General features: G+C 50.8%; 1 protein-coding gene across 6 annotated transcripts in view; it reads right to left on the bottom strand.

Moving 5' to 3' along the window:
* The window catches only part of CUX1 (cut like homeobox 1), a 382,812-nt gene that overhangs the window by 72,025 nt on the left and 290,270 nt on the right, over window positions 1-20,517 (bottom strand). For 4 of the 6 annotated variants that reach the window (XM_051991859.1, XM_051991860.1, XM_051991862.1 and 1 more), the window contains exons 17-20: window positions 19,986-20,087; window positions 17,240-18,072; window positions 13,922-14,087; window positions 13,480-13,536 (exon numbers count right to left, since the gene is read on the bottom strand). The exons of the other annotated variants lie outside the window; for them this stretch is intronic. In XM_051991859.1, the coding sequence (XP_051847819.1) occupies window positions 13,480-13,536; window positions 13,922-14,087; window positions 17,240-18,072; window positions 19,986-20,087 (1,158 nt within the window). The remainder of the gene's footprint in view (window positions 1-13,479; window positions 13,537-13,921; window positions 14,088-17,239; window positions 18,073-19,985; window positions 20,088-20,517) is intronic. 6 annotated transcript variants of the gene reach the window in all.

Raw genomic sequence — 20,517 nt, 5'->3', positions numbered from 1 at the left:
AATACACGTGCTCCCGTGTTCAGACTCACTGCCCATGTGCTCCCGTGTCTGGACCCACTGTCCACATGCTCCCGTGTCCGGACTCACTATCCACGGGCTCTCATGTCTGGACTCACTGCCCACGTGTTCTCATGTACACTCATCCCCAAACATTACAGCTGCACCAGGCACCTTTGTGCTTTTTATTCTGGTGATAGCACAAGCATCGCGATCTTCGAGATAGCCTGCCTGCACACTTCCAAAGGTGCCACAAAACCTCCACAAGCTTCCCAGTTCCTGGGACTCACTCTGGACGCCTCCATCCCTCTCGCTCCCTCAGGCTTTGTCACTCATCTCAAATGCCTCAACTTTCCCCTAGCTGGATACAAATTACTTCCAGGTATACAAGAAAGCCCTCTTTGGATAGTGGACTTAATTGAAGGCAACAGCCTTTAAGTGAGGGAGTAAATGCTGAATAAAGCAACTGAAAGGAAGGGTTGCCCTAGCAGTCACAAATAAAAAACTGGCACTTCACCACTGTCCTGGATCTCCCTCAATCAAGAGGGTCAACATGAGCCAAGCGAATCGCTTCCATAAGCAGTAGAAATTAACAAAGGAAAGAATAAAGCAAGCAAAACATCTGCAGAAAATGGAAATATGACCAATAGAAAGTAATATTCGCATTTATCTTTTTACACGTATACTACTTCAACTTGACGGTAAGTTTCATAAGGTCAGCGAATGTGCTTTGTGCTATTGTGCAGATACAGAGTCTTGCACATGACGTTCACACAATCAATGATTGTTGATTAGGAAATTCTGGAAAAACTGAATAGTTTGGTAGGAAATAGATTTGGCACAGCATGTCCCACTCTGGAAAAACCAAATAGTTTGGTAGGAAATAGGTTTGGCACGGCATGTCCCACCACTCACACCACGTCCCACCACTCACACCACAATAAGCTTGGAAGGATAGCTAACTAAACATAAAAAATAACACCACCAAAAATGAGAGGAAAATGGATGGCTCTGTCTCAGAACTCTGGCTAGAAGCTGAATTTGTAACCAGTTGTAACTGAGAAATTATTATAAAAGTGAAATGTTTTTGCACAAGTAAAGTGAATTCAGTGGGGGGGGGGAAGAAAAGTCTTGGATTGGAGAAAAAGTCTGATATCAAAGTCTACGTTGTATTGATACAGTCTATAAAATCATCAAACTTTCCCCTATAGATAATTAGTAAAAGGATGTGAACAAATAGTTCTCAAAAGAAGAAATGCAAATAATGATAATCTACTTAGTGCTTAAAAAAAAAAAAAAAAGAAAGGGAATAATCAGAAAATGAAAACTGAAATAACTCTGAGGTTATCTATGCAATGAATGGGCCTGGATAGTAAAAGATGGAAGTTATCACAGACAGGGATGCAATGAAAACAGTCGTGTTAATTTAGTGCCAGTGAGCGGTGCAATTGTTCAACCATTGTGGAAAAGAAGTTGGAATTAGGCAAAGGAAAAAAAAATCCCAATCGATTTATACTATGTATGTATCTCTTGGCTAGAACACTGTACAGAAGGTCAGAATTGCTGAATGTTTTGGTTACTTTTGCTCAACTGTTTTTATTTTCTCCTAAAATTATTTGTAGTTAAAAGGGCGAGGCTCTCTGGGAGAGAAGCAAAGGACTTAGTAAGAAAGGTGATGCAATAGCAATCGAAAACAATTTTACACTCGTTGGACTCCGGTGAGTTATTGTTGGATCCCAAGAAAGTTGCTCACAGACAGAAAAAGACCTACCTCTGTGAAAATAGTGATGGCGACGTTATTTATAACAGCAAAAAGTGAGAAATTAAACAATGCCCAATGATCGGAAAATGGTCAAATAAATACAAACATAATGGGATGTTACCACAAAGATGAACAATTTCTGGAACTGTGGGTTCAAAGGATTGTAAGAATAATGGTGAGTGAATAAAGAAGAAAGAATAATGTTGAGTGAACAAAGCAGAAAAGAATCCTCTACTCAAGGGCTCCAATCACGTCAATGAAGACAAGTTTAAATGATAATAAAACCTTCAAGAGGAAAAACTCTGGTCAGAGTTTAGAAAATGCACATCTTTTCGGTCTTTCACCCTGAATAAAACAGCCCAAGCAAGGAGATAGGGTGGGACTTGCAGCAGAGACACATCCAAATGTTTCTAGGGATTGTGGGACTGATTTTAGTCCTGAGCACACAGTGGAATTGGGTGGGCCACATTGGACCAAGTTTATGTAACAAAAATAATTTTAACAATACATGTTTGTGGTTGAGGAAAATGGGGATGAAACATGCCCCAGAATAAGGCACGAAGGGTCCCATTTTTTTCCCTCATTCTGCCCTGTCCTCCCCTAGTCTAAAACCATTTGAAAGAAATTCTCTTGACTCTAAATCGTTCCAGAAATTGCACGTTTACTTTAGAAGCTCTTAATGAAGGTTGAAGATGTCATCTCAAGACTCCTGATCTAAATGAAGAGTTTCAATAACCCATGTGCACTTTGCTCCGACTAGAGTCAAGCGGCTTCTGTGTCGCCCAGAACGTCTCCATGGAATGATAACTGGCTAATCAATTGGAGGCCACGTATTATTCTGAGTAAAAATTGCTCTCTCGGGGATTGATATTTTTCTCGTGGCTCTTTTCCAAGCTTATAATGGAACTTGAAAGTCAAAAGCAGGATTTCGAAATCTTAAAACCCCAGACCCCCATCCTAAATAAAGCCGCGAGTTCATTTTTATAGCTAATACATGCTGGCAACATTTCTGATGCTCTGCACTTTCGAACCCAGTGGGTGCCACTTCAATAAGAGATTCTTGCCTCGTTACCAGATTCTCTCAAAGTCCACGCTGATTTAGCGACGACACTTTCAAATTATCCTCAATAACCTTATTACTGAACCAGCTGTGTGTACGAACACTTAACGGATACGTTCCTATGTTAAGTGAAAAAGCATATCACACAAATGGTCTAAATATATGTTACTGAAATGTGGGGGGGGGGGGGAGAAAAAAAGGCCAGTTTCACTGCTTTGCTGTAATCAAAGATTCATCACTGGAGGTACATGTGTGTGTGAGACAGGCTCCCCATTTTGAGTAGGCCCGGCTTTTCTGCCTAGGACGGTCTCCATTCCTCGTTTTGCCAACCTCCAAGATCTCAGTCGCTCAAGCTTAGATTACAACACGACAAGAGAGTTTGTTTCTGGCCTGAAAAAATACAGGTTTAAAAAAAAAAAAAAGCAAGCCAACCAAAGATCACCGCCAAGTTTTTACGGATGCCTATGGACTCGAGCCCCACGGAGCCAGAGCTTCAACCGGATGAAAAGATGTCCAAATAGCCACAGGACATCCCGTCCCCCACTAACCAATGCCGAGTGCCATGGGCGGAACGCTGCTTGGGTTAATGATGGAATGTCTTTTCCTTTTAAGAAAATCAAAGGCACCTGACCCTGGCTGGTCCAACACATTGGTAGAGCGGGTTCCCTTCCGTCTCGCTTTGAAAGCCCGAGCAGCTGAAAGGCTTGACCCGGCCCAGTCCTGGACTCGGGGCAGTTCTGTTCCCCGGGAGCAGCCCCGTGCTGAGATACAGCCACAGTGACATTTACATTATAGGCAACAATATTAGGCAAGCTATTAAGGTACATTACTTTACACATCCTCATAATCTCTCCATCCTGCTTTACTTAATTTGTGATAAAATTGTTGAGAAAGGGGCACTTAATGTAGGACAGTCAGTAAAAGTAATTTATCATCTTCTCGCTTCACTGCTCACGTTATCAGCGAGCTCATTTTCAGCATTCATCATGCAATCAGCCCATTATTTGCATATTAATCAGGCAGTGGACCGTGAACGAGCTGCATCCCAGCCAAATGCTGCCCCATCTCAGGAGGGACACTCAGTAATTATCATACATCAGTGTTATGATGTGGTAATTGATTATAACATCTTTCTGTGGCCCCTGGGGAGTCCCACTGCGAGCCTCGCTTCAGGCACCGGGGGTGGATTTCTCTTCCAAAAACCAAAGAAATTATCCCTGTCCTTTAAAAACATGGGGATGCTACATGAGGCTTTCTTGCCCCCCCAGTGCCGAGGGAGGCTGCCGAGCAGGGTCCCGGATCTTCCCGGCCCAGTCTTGGTGGGGTGCCGAGACAGCTTATGGAAAACATCGCCTCTGTCGCACAAAACAAAATGTCGCAACCTCCCTACCTGGTAATTGCCAAGGTAGCTGACAAAGGCGGGCTCGGCGGCTTTATTTAGGTGCCAAATGACAGGCTAATTTTGGTCCCCTCGTAAAGGACAGACCAAACATCTGCCGGTTCAGACTCAGGCTATATTTAGGGAACCAGCTCTAAAAGCAAGAACATACAGACAGAAAATCGAGATAAAGTTAAAGAAAGGGAACCAAACGGCTTTCGCCAACTTAGGACGAGGACAGAAGACCAGAACAATGCTTCTGCGGCCTTCTCCGGCCTCCCCTGGCGCTAAACTGGCTCCCCTTACCACAGCCGGGCCAACAGATGAGCAGACACAATCGGGGGGTCCAGTGGCGTACCCAAGAGTGGCGAGGGCTCAGCCTAAGGGCCCAAGACAAAACGGGGGTGAAAGAGAGGAGGGAACGTTTCTTACCAAGATGGGAAGATGAAGAATGGAGAGGGGACAAGCCCAGGGATCCAGCTCCCTCTCGGAGGATAACAGGAATATTGTGGAGGAGGAGGAGGAGGATGGCCTCCAGCTCTTTAGCATACCTTCTTGGATCTCTACCTGAGCACTTCAGAGAATCAAATCAGCCAGAAGCTCCGTCAAGTCAGAGGCCTTCTCTCTATTTATTATCTGCCAGCCAGACCGCCGACTTTAAGTGGCAGAAATTTCATCAAATTAGGCAAGATGAAAACATCATTTTATTGTGGGGTTTAGTTGTTATTTTTTCCTTTCAATTGAAACACAAGAAGACACAGACACAAGGTAACTGCGGATACCTAATTTCCCAGTAATTGTCTGTTTTGTCTTGTTGGAAGTGATTTTCTATATTTGTCAACTACAACACAGCTCCTTGTAATCTAAATATGATTTAATTACTTCTTTTGAGGTATAATCTTAGCTACTTTTCAGGATGCAGCGTTCACTTTATAAAGAGCACTTTGGGGGGCTCCGTTCTTCATGCACAGCCCTAGGTTCTCCTTTGGGGTGCAGATGATGCACTGAGGGTTTCTAGGGCCCAGCCTATGGGGAAGGGGTGGGGGGGCAAGGATGAATTTTCATCTGCTTGTCTGGGCCCTTGATGTGGCTCAGACACTCTGGGAGGCCTTGGCCAGAACGGGGCAGCCAGCAGAAGGTCCTGGGTTTTCCTCCATGGCACCCCCTTTACTCTGTGGGAATTGTTCCCCACAATTCTCCCAGCTCCTTCCTGAGGCTACACCTGGAGTCGGTTCTTGAGAACTTTTATTTAGAAATTGGTGGAAGGTGAGCCAGAGGGAATGTAGGACAATTTAAGGAAGGCAAAGGGAGCTGCGCTTTTGGAAGTCCCCCATTCCAGCCCTGCCCCTGCCTCCGACTAGGTTCTAAGCTGGCCACCGGCCCTCTTTCTGAGGGGGTCGGACTAGGTAGACATCCAGGTCTGGGACAGTGCAGGGCTTGCAGGGACCCTAGAGCATCTCTCCTTCTACCTTTTCATCTAATAAACTGAGGTTAGTGAGGAGAAAAACTAGCTCCAGGTGCCACAGAGGTGAAAAGCAGGCCTGGAATGGGACCGAAGCTTTCTGACTTTCAGACCAATGTTCTTTCCACCATAACCAAACCTCCTAGAAATAATTCTGGGGAATCTTTGGGAAATATCCATTGACGGTACTCCAGAAATCAGAGGCCGAAAAAGAGATGGGACAGCCTCTGCCATGTGGAAAAGGAGCTCCATACAGGGCTGGTGGGAGGGGGGGGTGGAAGGCAGAGATGGACTAGGAGGGGCTGGATAAAGGCCTCCCATTCTATAAGTATAGACCCCTCTGTGGTCCCTGGGCCTCCACGGCTCTTCCAACACTACAGCTAACAGCTGATAAGCCCTGCACCGGGAGTCCTGTCCTCCTCTGCTCCTCATCCTGGCTGCTGTCCCCGGCTCTCCAGCCCCTGGCCCTACCTACGCTCAGGTTGCCATGTCAACCTTAAGGACAACCGGAAGCAGCTCAAGCTTTTCACTGGCTTCACGGCATTCGGCGGTCTCCCAGAGAGCTGAGGGGAAGCTGCCTCCCACAAGGCCACGGGAGGAAGCCCACCCAAGGGCAGCACCCAGAACTGGCCCTCGAGTCCCGACCAATGAAAACGTGAAGCCGTCACTTAGCTAGACACTAAAATAAGCCTTTTACTGTAAGCAACTATATTTATCTATTCCTTGGGAAGACTATTTTGGTCTGTACAGTGAAGAATTTAATCCTGGGCACACAGACTGCTTGTGGGATGGCTCAGCTAACAGAACAGCTCTTCAGGAGGCAAGGTTTGGAGGTTATGCATTAAGATATGAGTGGCGAGATTTGGGGAGCCAGCTCGCGTTTGGGTTTTATTTTATATATATATTATATATACACATATAAATACTCCATATATAGAGAATTTTTTTGGTCAAATCTTTGTTGAGAGAGAGAAAGAGCCGAAGCACGGAGCCAAGTTCTGTGTCACATTCAGAGGGCCGCCCGCCCCCCGAGAAGCCCCCGCAAGCTCTGCAGGTGCAGCAGGAGGCGAGGGGAGGCCAGGCTTGGTGCCCGCCGCCCCCACGGTACAGGAGGAGGGGAGACGGAAGCTTCCCTGCCAGTCCTCTCCCTTTGGGGTTTTTTCAGCTCACAGGGTAACTGTCAAGAGACCAGATTTCCCAGTTTTCCAAAGTGAACAGCTAGGATGGCTCTCTGGGAACCATTTTCAAGTGGTTTCCAAACATGAGTTAACGTAGCCAGGAGCTGTTTTATTTATGAAAGGGATGAATTCTTGAAAAGCTGCACGTCGCGAGATTCTGAAAATGAAATCCTTTCTTGTCGGCTCAGAGTTGCTCTCTAGGACACTGAGCTGCAGAGGAGGCGATGGCCTGCGCCGGTAGAGAGCGCTTCCTTATCGAGGAGTTCCCTTTAATCGCTGAAACCAAAGGTCCGGTCCCTGCCCCTGCTCTTTAATTCTACAAAATGGGGGTTTGGCTGAAGTGGAAGGAGCCTGGAGGCCTTTAACCCAGGCCTTTCCTTTTACAGAGAGAGGTGATTAGCGCCGGCCGGCCGGGCCTGGCCTGGCCTGAGAACGGCTCGTCTCGGGGCTTCTCAAGCTTCTGGCCCTCAGAGACCAGGCAGCAAAGTGGGCAGTATGGAAGCTGCTCCAGGAACTCAGGACAGAGCCTCATCATTTTGAGATCAGATCTTGGTTTAGGGATCTCCCAATGAGGAACTTTCTGCTAGAGTTAACTAGAACACTAATGTGTTCCCAGAGTCAATAAATTGTGAGCATTTATTAAACACTAATTATTGTGCAAGTGGGGGAGGGAGGCAGTGGAGAGAATCAAGAAACTCATCTTTCCCAGTTCAAATCTGGCCTCAGGCACTTCCCAGCGAGGAGACACTTCACCCCGCCTGCCTCAGTTTCTAATCTGTCAAACGAGCCAGAGAAGAGAATGGCCAGCTCCTCCAGAGTCTCTGCCAGGAAAACCCAATGGGGTCCCCAAGAGTCGGACACAACTCAAGAATGGCTGAAGCAGAAGTGTACAAGCCCAGGTGCCAGGCTCAGACAGAAAGGAAGCAGCTGGCAAGTGCCGCCTAACCTCACGTCATCCTGACCACCATGCCTTGGGGTGGACCTGGCGTTCTGAGAATGAACAAATGGCGGCGGAATCAGACAGGTGGGGACTTCAAGCGGAATCTCCAAAGAACCACAGGGGACTCAAGGGAACCTTGGAGAGCACCTTGGAGAGCACCTGGGTGAGCCTTGGGGTAATGGGGGCTCACCAACACCATCCCCACCAAGCGAGACAATAGCAGGGACCCACACCGATCAGCAAGGTGAGATCCCAGACACCAAGCACAATAAATTTGCCCCAACGAACAGAAAACACTTGAGGTCCACATGAATCACAAGTCAGATGACCCCCAACGAGACTTCTTGTTCCCACTAACTCAGCGATTTCAGTTTTTCAATCCCCGGGTTCAAAGTTTTTGTTTATTACAGTTATTTAAATGGCAAAAGCATAATGTGCTCAAAGATGTGGCTGACATTCAAGAAAAAAGGAGAGGGATGGTTTCGAACTTAATTATGCTTCTCTCTACCCTTCAAAAGGTCCAGGGGGATACAACCAGCTTAGTTCCCCACAAGGGGATACTACCAGTTTAGATCCCTACAACTACTCTAGGAACATGGGGACTATATAAGATCAAAATCACTCTTCAAAATTGTGCATCCAATAATTCCATTTTGCAAGAACTGGTCTACCTATGTCCAGTTCTGGAGAACTGCTTCCTCTGTCGTGCTTGATAAAATATTTAAAGAAAAACAAAAAGAAATCCAGGACACCCCATGGAATTCCCAGTTTGATTCGGGCAAGACTAACTTTGTGTGGCATCTTGGCGATATAATCCAACAGCATGATACACACCCCTTGGGTGTTTATTAACATTTCACTCAAATGGCCTTTTTTTTTGGGGGGGGATCCTAATAATCAAAGTCTTTGTTATAGCCTACAATCAAGAAGGAGCCTCTTCACACGGGGCTTCTCCAGCCAAATCTTGGTCACAATAATATGGTATGATCCACAGCCTCCGGGATGCCTTCCAAGGCCCAGAGTAAGGTGCTCTGGACACAAGACGCCCTTGACTTTTGAAGGTCACCGAACATACTCCCACAGTCAAAATGTCAGGGAAATGGCACAGGAGACCACACACGCTGGAGATAGATTACAGCAGCTGTCTTCTCAAAGGGCCAACTGAAAGTCTACTGATTGAGAACAAGTGCATGGGGCGCAGCTGATTCACCAGCCTGGGGAGGCTGCCGGTGGGGAGCACCCTGATGTGGGCGGCTCCCGATTGGAGCACCAATAAAAGCAGCTATTTGAGGATTAATCCAAGGGGAATGGGACATCATTTCATGGGCACAGTTTGCGATAATGCATTTGCATATGCTCCCTAAGATGGTACAGTAATGGCTTGTTAGCCACAGTAATGAAATGCTCTGATATTAAAAAGTTACAGAACTGAGAATTCTGGGCGATCATTCTCTATCATTTCCTGGTAATATAATGACTAAAAGTGCAACTAGGATCATTTTTGTTCCTTATCCCCCCTTCTAAAAATCGTGAATGGCCTCCTGCTTCCTTTTTTCCCCGGGGGAGGATAAAGATTAATCGCCCCCTGGTCCTGTGAATAGGAGATGGGAAGAGACAAGGAGAAAATGAGGAGAAAAATGTTCACCCCATGTTTTGAGTAGCTCTGAACAGATCTCCCAGTTTTCTTTCTTAAAAATGGATGGAGTAATTATTGCAGGCTAGGCTCTGATGTTAAAGGCTGGCCTTAATTGCCCCCTCCCCCTCCTTCCATCTTTCTCTAAATGCTTGCTTCTGTTCCCTTGGGCATTCCTACCGCTAAGCAGCATGAGGTTAGGAATGATGGATGAGACCCAGAGCGGAAGACAAACAAAAGGGGGGCTCCGACGATCCCCCAGAAACACCTGGGGCTGGATCTTCCAATGAGGTTTTTCCACATTAGCTCCCAAGACTACCCTAGATACAAACTGAACCCTCTGGCCCTTTGGGGTACCAAAAAAGCCCCGCTAAACTTTAGGGACTTCTAATGCAGTAGATGAAAAACTAACAATACACTCTCCTGACAAAATAGAGAACCAAAAGAAAAACAACAATAATAAAACCCAAAACATTTTTGTTGGGGATTATGAGGAACTGTATCATGTGTCGGGGTGGGGGAAGGGAATAAGCATTATGTGCCAGGCGCTGTGCTAGGGCCCTGTACAAATCCTACCTCATTTGATCCTCACAACCAGCCTGAAAGAAGGGACTGCTATTATCTAACCCCATTTGACAGTTGAGGAAACTGAGGCAGGCAGAGAGGAAGCGACTTGTCCACAGTCCCATAGCCAGCAGTCTGCGACCTGGGTATACCTTAGAAAAATCTGTGTTTCCTTCTTAGTCCTGTAATGTTGGTCAAGTCCCCTGGATCTTCATCAATCAAACTATCAAAAGGAAGGGGCACAAATGGAGGGGGGTATCTCCCCGAGCCTTTGGCAGTGTAGGCAGGAGCACATCTTGGAAAAGCCAAGGTGATTTCCTATTGGGACTGAGGCCTCCCTGTTGAAGTGGCACCTTATCACCATGGCAACAAAGCACGGCCAATTGAATTGGGTAAAATGCCATCTCTGTCGTGTGGGCATTAAGCCACCTTTGAGAAGCCTGGCATTTGGTGAAAAATCCATATTTGTGCAAGGGCCCCGGAGGTCCTTTATGAGGCCTGGGGTCTGATAACCACCCTAACTGGACACCACAGGGTGGGCACAGCTGCCTGTGGGCATGAGGCCGTGCTGTGGTGAGTGGGCGTCGGCTGCCCGCAGGGGCCAAGCAGGGCTGGCTAAACACCTTACAGCTTGGCCGCGGAGGGATGGAGACCGTTGGAGCTGAGGCTCTCGCACTGGGCCAAGGAGGGCATTTAGTGCCCTGGCTTCCACCACACTGCCTGATACTGTTGAGGTCAGGGCTTAGCACATCTGAAGGACAGCACGGGGTGAGATGGAGAAGCAGGAAACCTCTGGTCCAGCCTCCAGCATTCCTCCACACCTTAGTTCCTCATCTGCAAAGCGGGGGCTCCTTTCTAACTCTAGCTCACCGCCCCCCCCAAAAGAACTATAAGAACTGGGGTTAGGGGACAAGGCCCAAGAGCCTGCTGTGCCTCTGGCTTGGATGACTGGGGGCAAGGTCTCCCATCCCCTTCTCTAACAGAAAAATCCGAACTCACTAGAGAATGATAGTGTGGGTGACAAGGACGCGAAATTCCCTCGTTCTCTCTCATCAACGCTTCCCCAAAGGGTTTCAATGACTCTCCTTTACACAAATGTTATTATTTACGTTCCTCTTTAGAATAGCCTTGTTTTCAGGTGAGAAACGTGACTGCCACGCTGGCTCAGCACTGACGCGGCGGCAATTACACGCCATGATCAGAAGGCAAACAGACTCCTTGGGGATCTGGCCCACGTGCCCCTTCATTCCGCTGGGGAGAGACGAGTGGGTCACTGGCTCAGCCCGGAAGGCGGCCTGGGGATGGCCCGGCTTTCAGCCTCCTCACGGGTCCAGCCTGGAAGCGGGGAGCCGAGGGGAGCAAAAGGCAGAAGTTGGAGCCAGAGAGAGGCGTCCACTTGTCTTCCTGGGCACTCAGCGGCAGGGCGCGGGTGCTCAGCACCCCACATTTATTCTGTACTGAGGATGGCTCCTGTCGGCTCTTCCACTGATTGTGGAAGGAACTGTCTGTCCCAGAAACAGATCCAACGGGGCAGGACTGGAGCCCTTTCAAGGGAGAAGCAGAACCAGCCTCCCCAGAACCAGCTAAGTATGGCAGCCCTTCCCCTTCTGGACCCTGGCCTGGACTAGATGGGTGTCTGAAACACACACACACACACACACACACACACACACACACACACACACCATACAACACACTTACACATGCATCATCACAATAACACAGCACAACACAATACACAGACATGCAACACACATGCAATGCAGCACACAATACACACAACAATGCAAAGCACATACATGAACCACATACAATGCAACATATACACACAATGCAACATAATACACACCACACATACACAAACATGCAACACATATATACAATGCAACACATACACACATATACAATACACACACGAAGCATGGAGACATGTAAAAACATGAGCACAGCAACACACTAACATGCACACACAAGGACCTACAAACACACACTACACACGAGACACACAATGCACAATGCAACACATACAACACAGGCACACATGCAAACACACAACACACATAATAAACACAAATGCAATTCGCACATACATGGGCACACACACAAATATGCACACACAAACATGGATGCACACACACACATGCACACACGCACACAAACTTCTCAACAAGAGAAAAACCCCAGAGGCCAGTGGGGGCCTCCTGGCGGGAGCCCCAGCTATTCTGCTTCTCCCAAACCTTCCAGCGAGCCGTCGGAGCCAGACTCCTCGTTTTGCTCTGGCTGGGACCTCAATGAATCAGTAAATGGGGAAGCTCAGTGATCAACACGTTTAGAAAAATAACAAAATCAGGGAAGAATTCAGGAGGCTCGGCATTCCCAAACTTGGGGGGGAAATCTGCAGCATAAATATGGAGGCAGAGAAAGCAAAATGAAGGAAATCCCAGCTGAGGATGTGGGAATCCCAGGACAGGCCCAAGGCGGGGGGGTTCACGAGGAGGATCAAGCTCGACGTCTATCCCACGAGACGGCGCACTAGCCACAAGCTCTCCCACAGCAAGACTTTTTTTTTTTAAATACTGTTAACTGCATTTCAATATAATTTCCATTATTTTCTTTGTAATTCTGAGTGTTTCCTTCCATACGTTTAAAGATGGTATTCTGATCGGCAAAAGGGTTCAGACACATACAATGGCTAAATGGCCTTGGACCACAGGGTCTGCTCTGTGTGTGTATGGCTACTTTTGTGCCCTTTGGTCTCTCCCACAGTAAAAAGAAGGAAGGGAAGAAGAGAAGTGGAAAGAAAAGGGAGAAAGAACAAATGAAAAAAGACAGAAAGTGAGAAAGGGAAGAAAGGAATGAAGAGGAAGAAAGAAAGGAAAAATAGGAAGAAAAGAAAGGAGGGACAATGGGACAAGGAAAAGGGAGAAAGAAGCAATGAGAAAGGGAAAAAGAAAAAGAGAGACAGAGGGAAGGAGGAAGGAAGGAAAGAAAGGAGGGAGAAAGAGAAGCCAGAAAAAGGGAGAAGAAAAGAGAAAGAAAAGGACAAAGAAGAAGATGAAGAAAAAGGAAAGGAAGGGAGGGATGAAAGGTAAAAAAGAAGGAAAAAAGGAAGGGAAGTAAAAAAAAGATAAAAAGAACAAAAGAGAAAGAAAAGGACAAAGAAAAAGAGAAGGAAAAAAGGAAAGGAAGAGAGGAAAGGAGAGAAAAAGGAAAAGAGAAAGGGAAGCAAGAAAAAGGGAGATAGAACAAAAGAGAATGAAAAGGAAAGAGGAAAAGAGAAAGAAAAAGAAAAGGAAGGGAGGGAAGGGGGGAAGGAAAGAAGCGACAGAAGCAAGAAAAAGGAAGAACAAAAGGGAAAGAGGAAAAGAAAGAAAAAGGAAAGGAAGAGGAGAGAGGAGGAAAGGAAGGGAGGAGAGGACCACGAGGAACCTGGCTTGCCAATAACTTTGGGCAGAGCAAAGATCCATTTCCCATCCAAGCCAAGGAAAAGCAGTTAATGAGTTACCTGAGCTCACGCAGCCCTGCTGGAGGGAGTCCTGCAATGACGTCACAGAGTGGAGGACTAAAGCAGAGAGGGGACAAAAGGGGGAAGAAGAGTTAGAGGAGAATTCTGTCCCAGGAGCCCCTTCCACCCGCCAGGTATCCCCAGGGGCTCCCGCACCCGTCCATGTGAACCATCGGCCCTCCCTACGGGCCCCCACATGCCATGGTCCATCGCCCGAGATGACCTAATGTGCGTCCGCCTTCCCCATTTTTTCTAATTCTCCCTCTCGGTCCCTTGGTTTTTTGTACTCTGCTGATGCACAAACAGCAATGTCCTAGTTGCTAACTCATTTGCTGCTCGCAGAGTGTGAGGCTTCCTTTCAGGACCCCCGAGTGCCCCCTCCCCTGGGCCAGAGCCCCGGGCGCCCCCTCCCCTGGGCACCGCAGGGCGGCGCGTTAATCACCTTGTCCTTGGGGCTGTCCTTGCACGGGCAGGACGCACTGGCCCAGCTCGCCGTTGAGCCACAGCTGCATCCGAATAAATGGTTCCCGGCCCTTCTGGGTCAGTTTACTCCACGGCTTCGGCCTTGACAGCATGTCACTGACACTGCCCTGTGAGAGGCCCAAAACCTTAAGTGACAACCAGAAAACACGGACGTCAGCACAGGGTTAGAGACGCTCCTCGTCGCTGAGGGGGGAGGCCTCCCTGGGGGTCCTGCTCTCCCACCGCTGTGCCCTGGTAAAGCTCAACGTGCCTCAGTTTCCCCATCTGTCCTCTGGGTCCTTTCCAGCACTCAATGCCCAGGATTCTCGGGACCTCAAATGGGGCCTTCATTTTGGCCCGTGCCAGAAGAGAAGATGAAGGGCATTTCTGGAACTCCAGGGCTCTCCCGGCTGCCACCATCATTACATCCCGGTGCGAGGGGACGCTCGGTAGGCCAGCTCCGACGGCCACGGCCACAGAGAGCCCCTCAGCAGGCGTTCTGGATCCCAGCCACCCTCACCTCCCGGGGGCAGGAAAGGCCTCGAGGTGGGGCAGGGGATGTGCCATGGTCAGGGACTGGATTAGGACATGGCCACTGGCAGACTAAATCTTCCTGATTCAGCATCGGGACCACCTGCTCCGAACCAGACATTTCCCACTGAGGAAACGCCCCTTCCCAGTGCAGGAGGGCCCAAGCTCGGCCCGGGTCACACAGCCGAGGGCATCAGAGGTGGGCCCTGAGCTCCCCTTCCCCCACGCCCCCTCTCCAATAACAGATCAATCCCAGGGGCCTGTGTTTGCTGATTGCGCCACCTGAGCGCCGGGGTCACCCGTGGGCCCAGAGGCGAGCTAAGGGAAACGCTTCCAAGAGACCATCTCCCAGTGGGGACGAATCCCACGACGATGATTCAGTCCTCAGGATGTGTAAAATGTGTTCTTCCCCATATGGCCATCCATATGCATAGGTATAAACACCCCCACACGCAGACCCAAATACTCTCCCAACATATCCCAGAGCGGGTGGAAATGCATCTGAGGACAGCGCCTGGAAGACTCCGGAGGAGGGGCAGGACAGCGGGCGCTTAGATCCCCTTAAACTACCTTCCCGAAGGTAAGCTGAAGGCCGTCCCACTCAGTAAGTCTTTGGGGATATCAATATTCAGAATAAAGGACCTTGCAAATACACTAGGAAGGGGGATGTCAGAGAGGTGGGGCTGCCCAGGACCACCCGGCTCTGTCGCTTTCTGTGTGACCTTGGGAAGTCCTTCTTACCTCCCTTCCCCCCCACCCAGGGACATGAGATGGTCTCAGAGCTCCCTGCAAAGGCTAGAAATGGGATCTAGTGGGGCAGCTGGGCCCTGGGTCTGCGGGCAGAAAGGCCTGCTGGCTGCCATCCTGGGCAGCACCCGCCTCAGTTTTCCCCTCTGTAACACGGGGCAGTTGGACTGCTAAGATCCCTTGAGCCTCTGCTGTGTGACCTTCACCCTGGCTTCCCGAGGCCTGAGACGGGACGCTGAGTCTCCAGGTGATTCCCCACAAACTCGCCTTCGTGGTACTAGCCCCTGCTTCGTTCCACTTAAAGCTATTTCCAATGGACTCCCTCCAAGAGGGAGATGAGTCCTTCTGGCTTTGCCCACCATAATCAGCTTCTCCTGTTTGTCTAGAATCCTGAGAGGGAGCTCGGGCCCGCAGAAAAGCTCCTTTTCTGCGTTCTGGGGAACGCGGGCCTCTTTTATTTGTATTCCTAGCTTCTGACTTTGCATCACCTGCATTTCTAATGCTTGCTCCCTGGACTTCTCACAATTCCTGCTAATTGCTTTCCCATGTCCCCTTCCCCTTTCCCGACACCCCTTTTAACTACAAGACAAACAAAGAAATCCAGCCGACCAACCCAGATGTGCAGCATCTAATATTCTGGGAAACGCCCCACACGGGACCCCCAGCTCTGCAGAGAAAGAGCGAGCGGCCTCCTCACACTTTTCTGGGCCAAGGAGTCCGGTTCTGACTGTTCTGTGGCACGGCCCTCACTGACAACCAAGGAGCAGGTCCCAGCTTCAAAGCAACATTGTCTACATGGGGGCATCTTGGTCTAGACCTTGTACATCGGGGCCCCTTTGCAGGGATCTCATGTCTGGAGGGAAGGCCCTGAATCACTGTCTGACCCACAAGGGGACCATACACTTCCTCAGCACAGTTCTAGCACTGCACGTTGGATGGAAGCTCTGACTGAGTGCTTCCTGCTCTGATTGGGCACTTCCTGCTCTAACCAGGGCGCTTCCTGCTCTGACCAGGCCGCTTCCTGCTCTGACCAGGCCGCTTCCTGCTCTGACCAGGCCGCTTCCTTCTCTGACCAGGGCGCTTCCTGCTCTGACCAGGGTGCTTCCTGCTCTGACCAGGGCGCTTCCTGCTCTGACCGGGCGCTTCCTGCTCTGAGTGCTTCCTGCTCTGATTGGGCACTTCCTGCTCTAACCAGGCCGCTTCCTGCTCTGACCAGGGCGCTTCCTGCTCTGACCAGGCCGCTTCCTGCTCTGACCAGGGTGCTTCCTGCTCTGACCAGGGCGCTTCCTGCTCTGACCGGGCGCTTCCTGCTCTGACCAGGGTGCTTCCTGCTCTGACCAGGGCGCTTCCTGCTCTGACCAGGGCGCTTCCTGCTCTGACCGGGCGCTTCCTGCTCTGATTAGACACTTCCTGCTCTGACCAGGGTGCTTCCTGCTCTGACCGGGCGCTTCCTGCTCTGATTAGACACTTCCTGCTCTGACCGGGCGCTTCCTGCTCTGACTGGGCGCTTCCCGCTCTGACCGGGCGCTTCCCGCTCTGACCGGGCGCTTCCCGCTCTGACCGGGCGCTTCCCGCTCTGACCGGGCACTTCCCGCTCTGACCAGGGCGCTTCCTGCACTGACCGGGCGCTTTCTGCTCTGACCGGGCATTTCCTGCTCTGATTAGACACTTCCTGCTCTGACCGGGCGCTTTCTGCTCTGACCGGGCGCTTCCCGCTCTGACCGGGCGCTTCCCGCTCTGACCGGGCACTTCCCGCTCTGACCAGGACGCTTCCTGCTCTGACCGGGCGCTTCCTGCTCTGACCGGGCACTTTCTGCTCTGACCGGGCGCTTCCTGCTCTGACCGGGCGCTTCCTGCTCTGACTGGGCGCTTTCTGCTCTGACCGGGCATTTCCTGCTCTGATTAGACACTTCCTACTCTGACCGGGCGCTTCCTGCTCTGACCGGGCACTTCCTGATCTGACGGCTTTCTTGCCCTCCGGACCACCTCCCCTCCCCCCCAGGGCCCGGGAGACTGTTACCTTTTCCCCAAAGATCCTCTGGCAGATGCCGTTCTTGGCCAGCTTCTCTTTGACCTGGCGCGTCAGCTCGATCGTGTCCACCTCCTGGTACATGTAGATCTCGTACTGCTCGGGCGTCAGCGGCGGGACGGAGGGCTTGGAGGGCTTGGACAGGGGCACGATGGGGGAGGAGGGCAGGGGGCTGTTCTGGGGCGTCTCGCTGCGGCTGGCCCCCGTCAGGCTCAGCTCCGAGCTCTGGGAGTAGGGCGACTCGGCGCTCGGCCACTCCTTCCAGTACTCAGAAGAGGGTCCCTGCAGCTGGCCGCGCTCGGGCCGGGGCTGGCCGCTGCCTCCGGGCTTCTCCTTGGCGCCGCCGGCGTCCTCGGCCTTGACCTCGTCGGGCGGGGCCGCGTTCCTCCTCTCATGCGGGACGGCGTTCCACCAGTGGTCCTTCCAGACGCCGCCGCCGCGGCCCAGCTCGTTCTTGACGTGCCGCAGCACGCCCTGCGCCGACTCGGCCACGCCGTGGAGCTCCAAGCCCGGGGCCTCCTGGGACTCCTTCTTGAGACCTGAGAGGTTCTGCAGAGCGGAGATGCTGGACTCCGCGGCCGAAGAGTGCTTCTTCAGGGAGATGGCCAGGGGGGAGTAGCTGGACACGGAGGACATGGGCGAGGAGGTGATGATCTTGGGGGACAGGATGGAGATGTCGGCTTGAGACAGGGGCGTGGGCTTTAAGGCGGGCTCGAGGGCTGCTTGCTGGGCCTCCATCTCCCGGCGGGCCTGCTGCAGGATGGACCGGATGGCGTCGTCCGAGTTGGCGCCGCTCGAAGTCGAGGAGGGCTGGGCTGGCTCTGCTGCGGGGACAAAGATCGGAGACAGTGACCACCGTGACCCCCTGCGAGCCGCCCCCGGCCCCCCAGCCCCGAGTTCTAGTCCAGCCTCTGGCGCTCCCTCCCTACATGACCCGTCCGGCTTCGGGTCTGGCCCTGCCCACGGATATGACCTGGTCTCTTAGACATGGAAGCTCTGGGTCTGGCTGGGACAGGGCGGGGGCTCATTTGTGTGGTGAGTTGTAGGTGGGATACTTCCCAGGCCCCCTGCCATAGGGCTGGCGCACGGTGGTTCTCCGTCCCAGGAGCAACGTGGCTGGCGGCTCATGACCAGGCTCGCCAACTCACGGGGGTGCCAGCTCGGGGCCGATTCTGCCGGCCTGCCCCGAGCTAAGGCTCAGCGCCAGGGTCCGGCCGGGGCTGGGACAACACGACTGGGAGGTGATGTGAAGCTCAGTGTTGGAAACCCTGAGGCGGCACAAGGGCTTTAAGGATAAGGGCAAATGGGAGAGAACCCTGGCGCAAAGGCCCATCACATGGCAGAGAGGCGCAGACCATTCTGTGACTTGCACTTAGACACAAGGCTGGGGGGGTTTTGGGGGGAGACTGGAATCCTGAATCCAAGCCCAGAATCCTATTCAGCAGGAACAGGAAAGGCCTGGCCTGGATTTGGAACAGACAAAGTGCGGACTTTCTCTCCCTGCTGGTGACCTCGGCCATCAAACACAATCAGAACTCAAGATAAGAAAGCTAAAGGGCGTTCTTTCCCTTCCTTCTGTTTTACCTGAAGAGGGCTTGGAACCTGGGGTGGGGGAGCTCGTTCTTAGAAACATGGGAAGAGCTGGATTTCATATAGTGGCTCTCCTTTGCAACCCTGCCTGTTTTACCAGGATGCTCAAAGGCTCCGTGAGATAAGAAAGGGAGAAGGGCCCTCGAAAAGAACGAGGCTCTGCCACCTTTCGGAGTTAGAAATCCAATCACCGGCTTCTCAAAATAAAATCACCGCGAGCAGATATTAAATAGGCATTTCCCGCCCCTCAGTCCGGCAGCACCTTGCTGCCACGAGGCTGGTTCTCATCTCCAAGCACCTCGGCCAGACGACAAGCACGAGCTGGGATCGGGACAAGTGGGAACGCACGGCGGTTGCTCGGTTGGTGCCGACTGCAAGTCGCAGGAGGGGAATGAATGAAGCCAGAGGATGGGGAGCGGTCAGACACGCGGAAAATACTGCCACGCGCCTGAGGCAACCAGGGCAGTCTAAGCCACAGGAAAGTTTCAAGTGTTTTAAAGATGAGCTCATGAAAACATGTTAAGTGAATGAATTTTTCAGTGTGCAAATGATTTTCCATAAAGTCTGCTACTTTTTGTTTTTGCTGAGGCAATTGGGGTTAAGTGACTTGCCCAGGGTCACACAGCCAGGAAGTGTTAAGTGTCTGAGCTGGATTTGAACTCTGATCCTCCTGACTTTGGTGCTGGTACTCTATCCACTGCACCACCTAACTGCTCCATTGCCATTTCCTTCTATAGATCATTTGACAAATGAGAAAATTGAGATAAACATGGTTAAGTGACTTGCCCAGGTTCATAAAACCACTAAGTGTCTGAGGCCAGATTTGAACTCAGGTCCTCCTGATTTCGGGGCTGGGGCTCTATCCACTGCACCACCTAGCTGCCCTCCCCCCCCCATAAACTCTGCTACTTTACAAAAAAGCTGCAGACTGGAACTGGACTTTGGGTCAAAAGCCACAGAATAGTTGGGACAAAAATCAACCACAAGCCTGGGCACAATGGACCCCCAGTGCACCGGAGCCTTCCACATCTGGAGCCACAGGGACAACGGTCATTACAGCAGCAGCAACGGCTACGTCCAGCAAGACCGTGAGGACTGACTGAATGGGGTGTGGAAGCCCCAAAGGAAGCCCCCCGTCCGTCCGTACCTGTTTTCTGCACTTGAAGCTCCCTTTTGGCTTGCTCCAGAATTGACTTGATGGCTTCATCAGAGCCAGTCTCAGTGGTTCGGATCCGAGTTGTGATGTTACCTGCGGGGAGAAACAAAACGGATGATGTGAAGGCCCCATTCTAAAAGCAAAGCCATCAGTGAGCAGGAGGGTCATCCTGACAAAGAGCCCCTGGAAATGAAGCTTGTACCCAGAAGGCCTTTGTAGTGACCAGACAGTTACCTGCTCTTCTTGCTATGTATTGTGGCACCTTGCAGGAAATTATTCCTGTGCTATCTATCCTAAAACAAGTATTATTTTGACAAGGAGAGAGGAATTTTGTACTGATTCCTACTGGACAAGTCCCCATGGAAGGAGTTTGCTAGATTTTGTAGGAGGGTAAAAGAAATCTGTCAATTCATTTTTTTTTTTTTTAAAGCAAAAGGTGAGATATTCTCATGAAAGCCACTTAAAAACAACTACCCCAACTGATTTGGTTTGCAATCAAATTCAGACACTGTACATTTATTCA

This window comes from Antechinus flavipes, chromosome 4, assembly GCF_016432865.1.
Source record: "Antechinus flavipes isolate AdamAnt ecotype Samford, QLD, Australia chromosome 4, AdamAnt_v2, whole genome shotgun sequence".
Classification (NCBI taxonomy): domain Eukaryota; kingdom Metazoa; phylum Chordata; class Mammalia; order Dasyuromorphia; family Dasyuridae; genus Antechinus; species Antechinus flavipes.
Note: the sequence above shows the minus strand (reverse complement) of the source record. Positions and strands in the feature narration are given on the sequence as shown.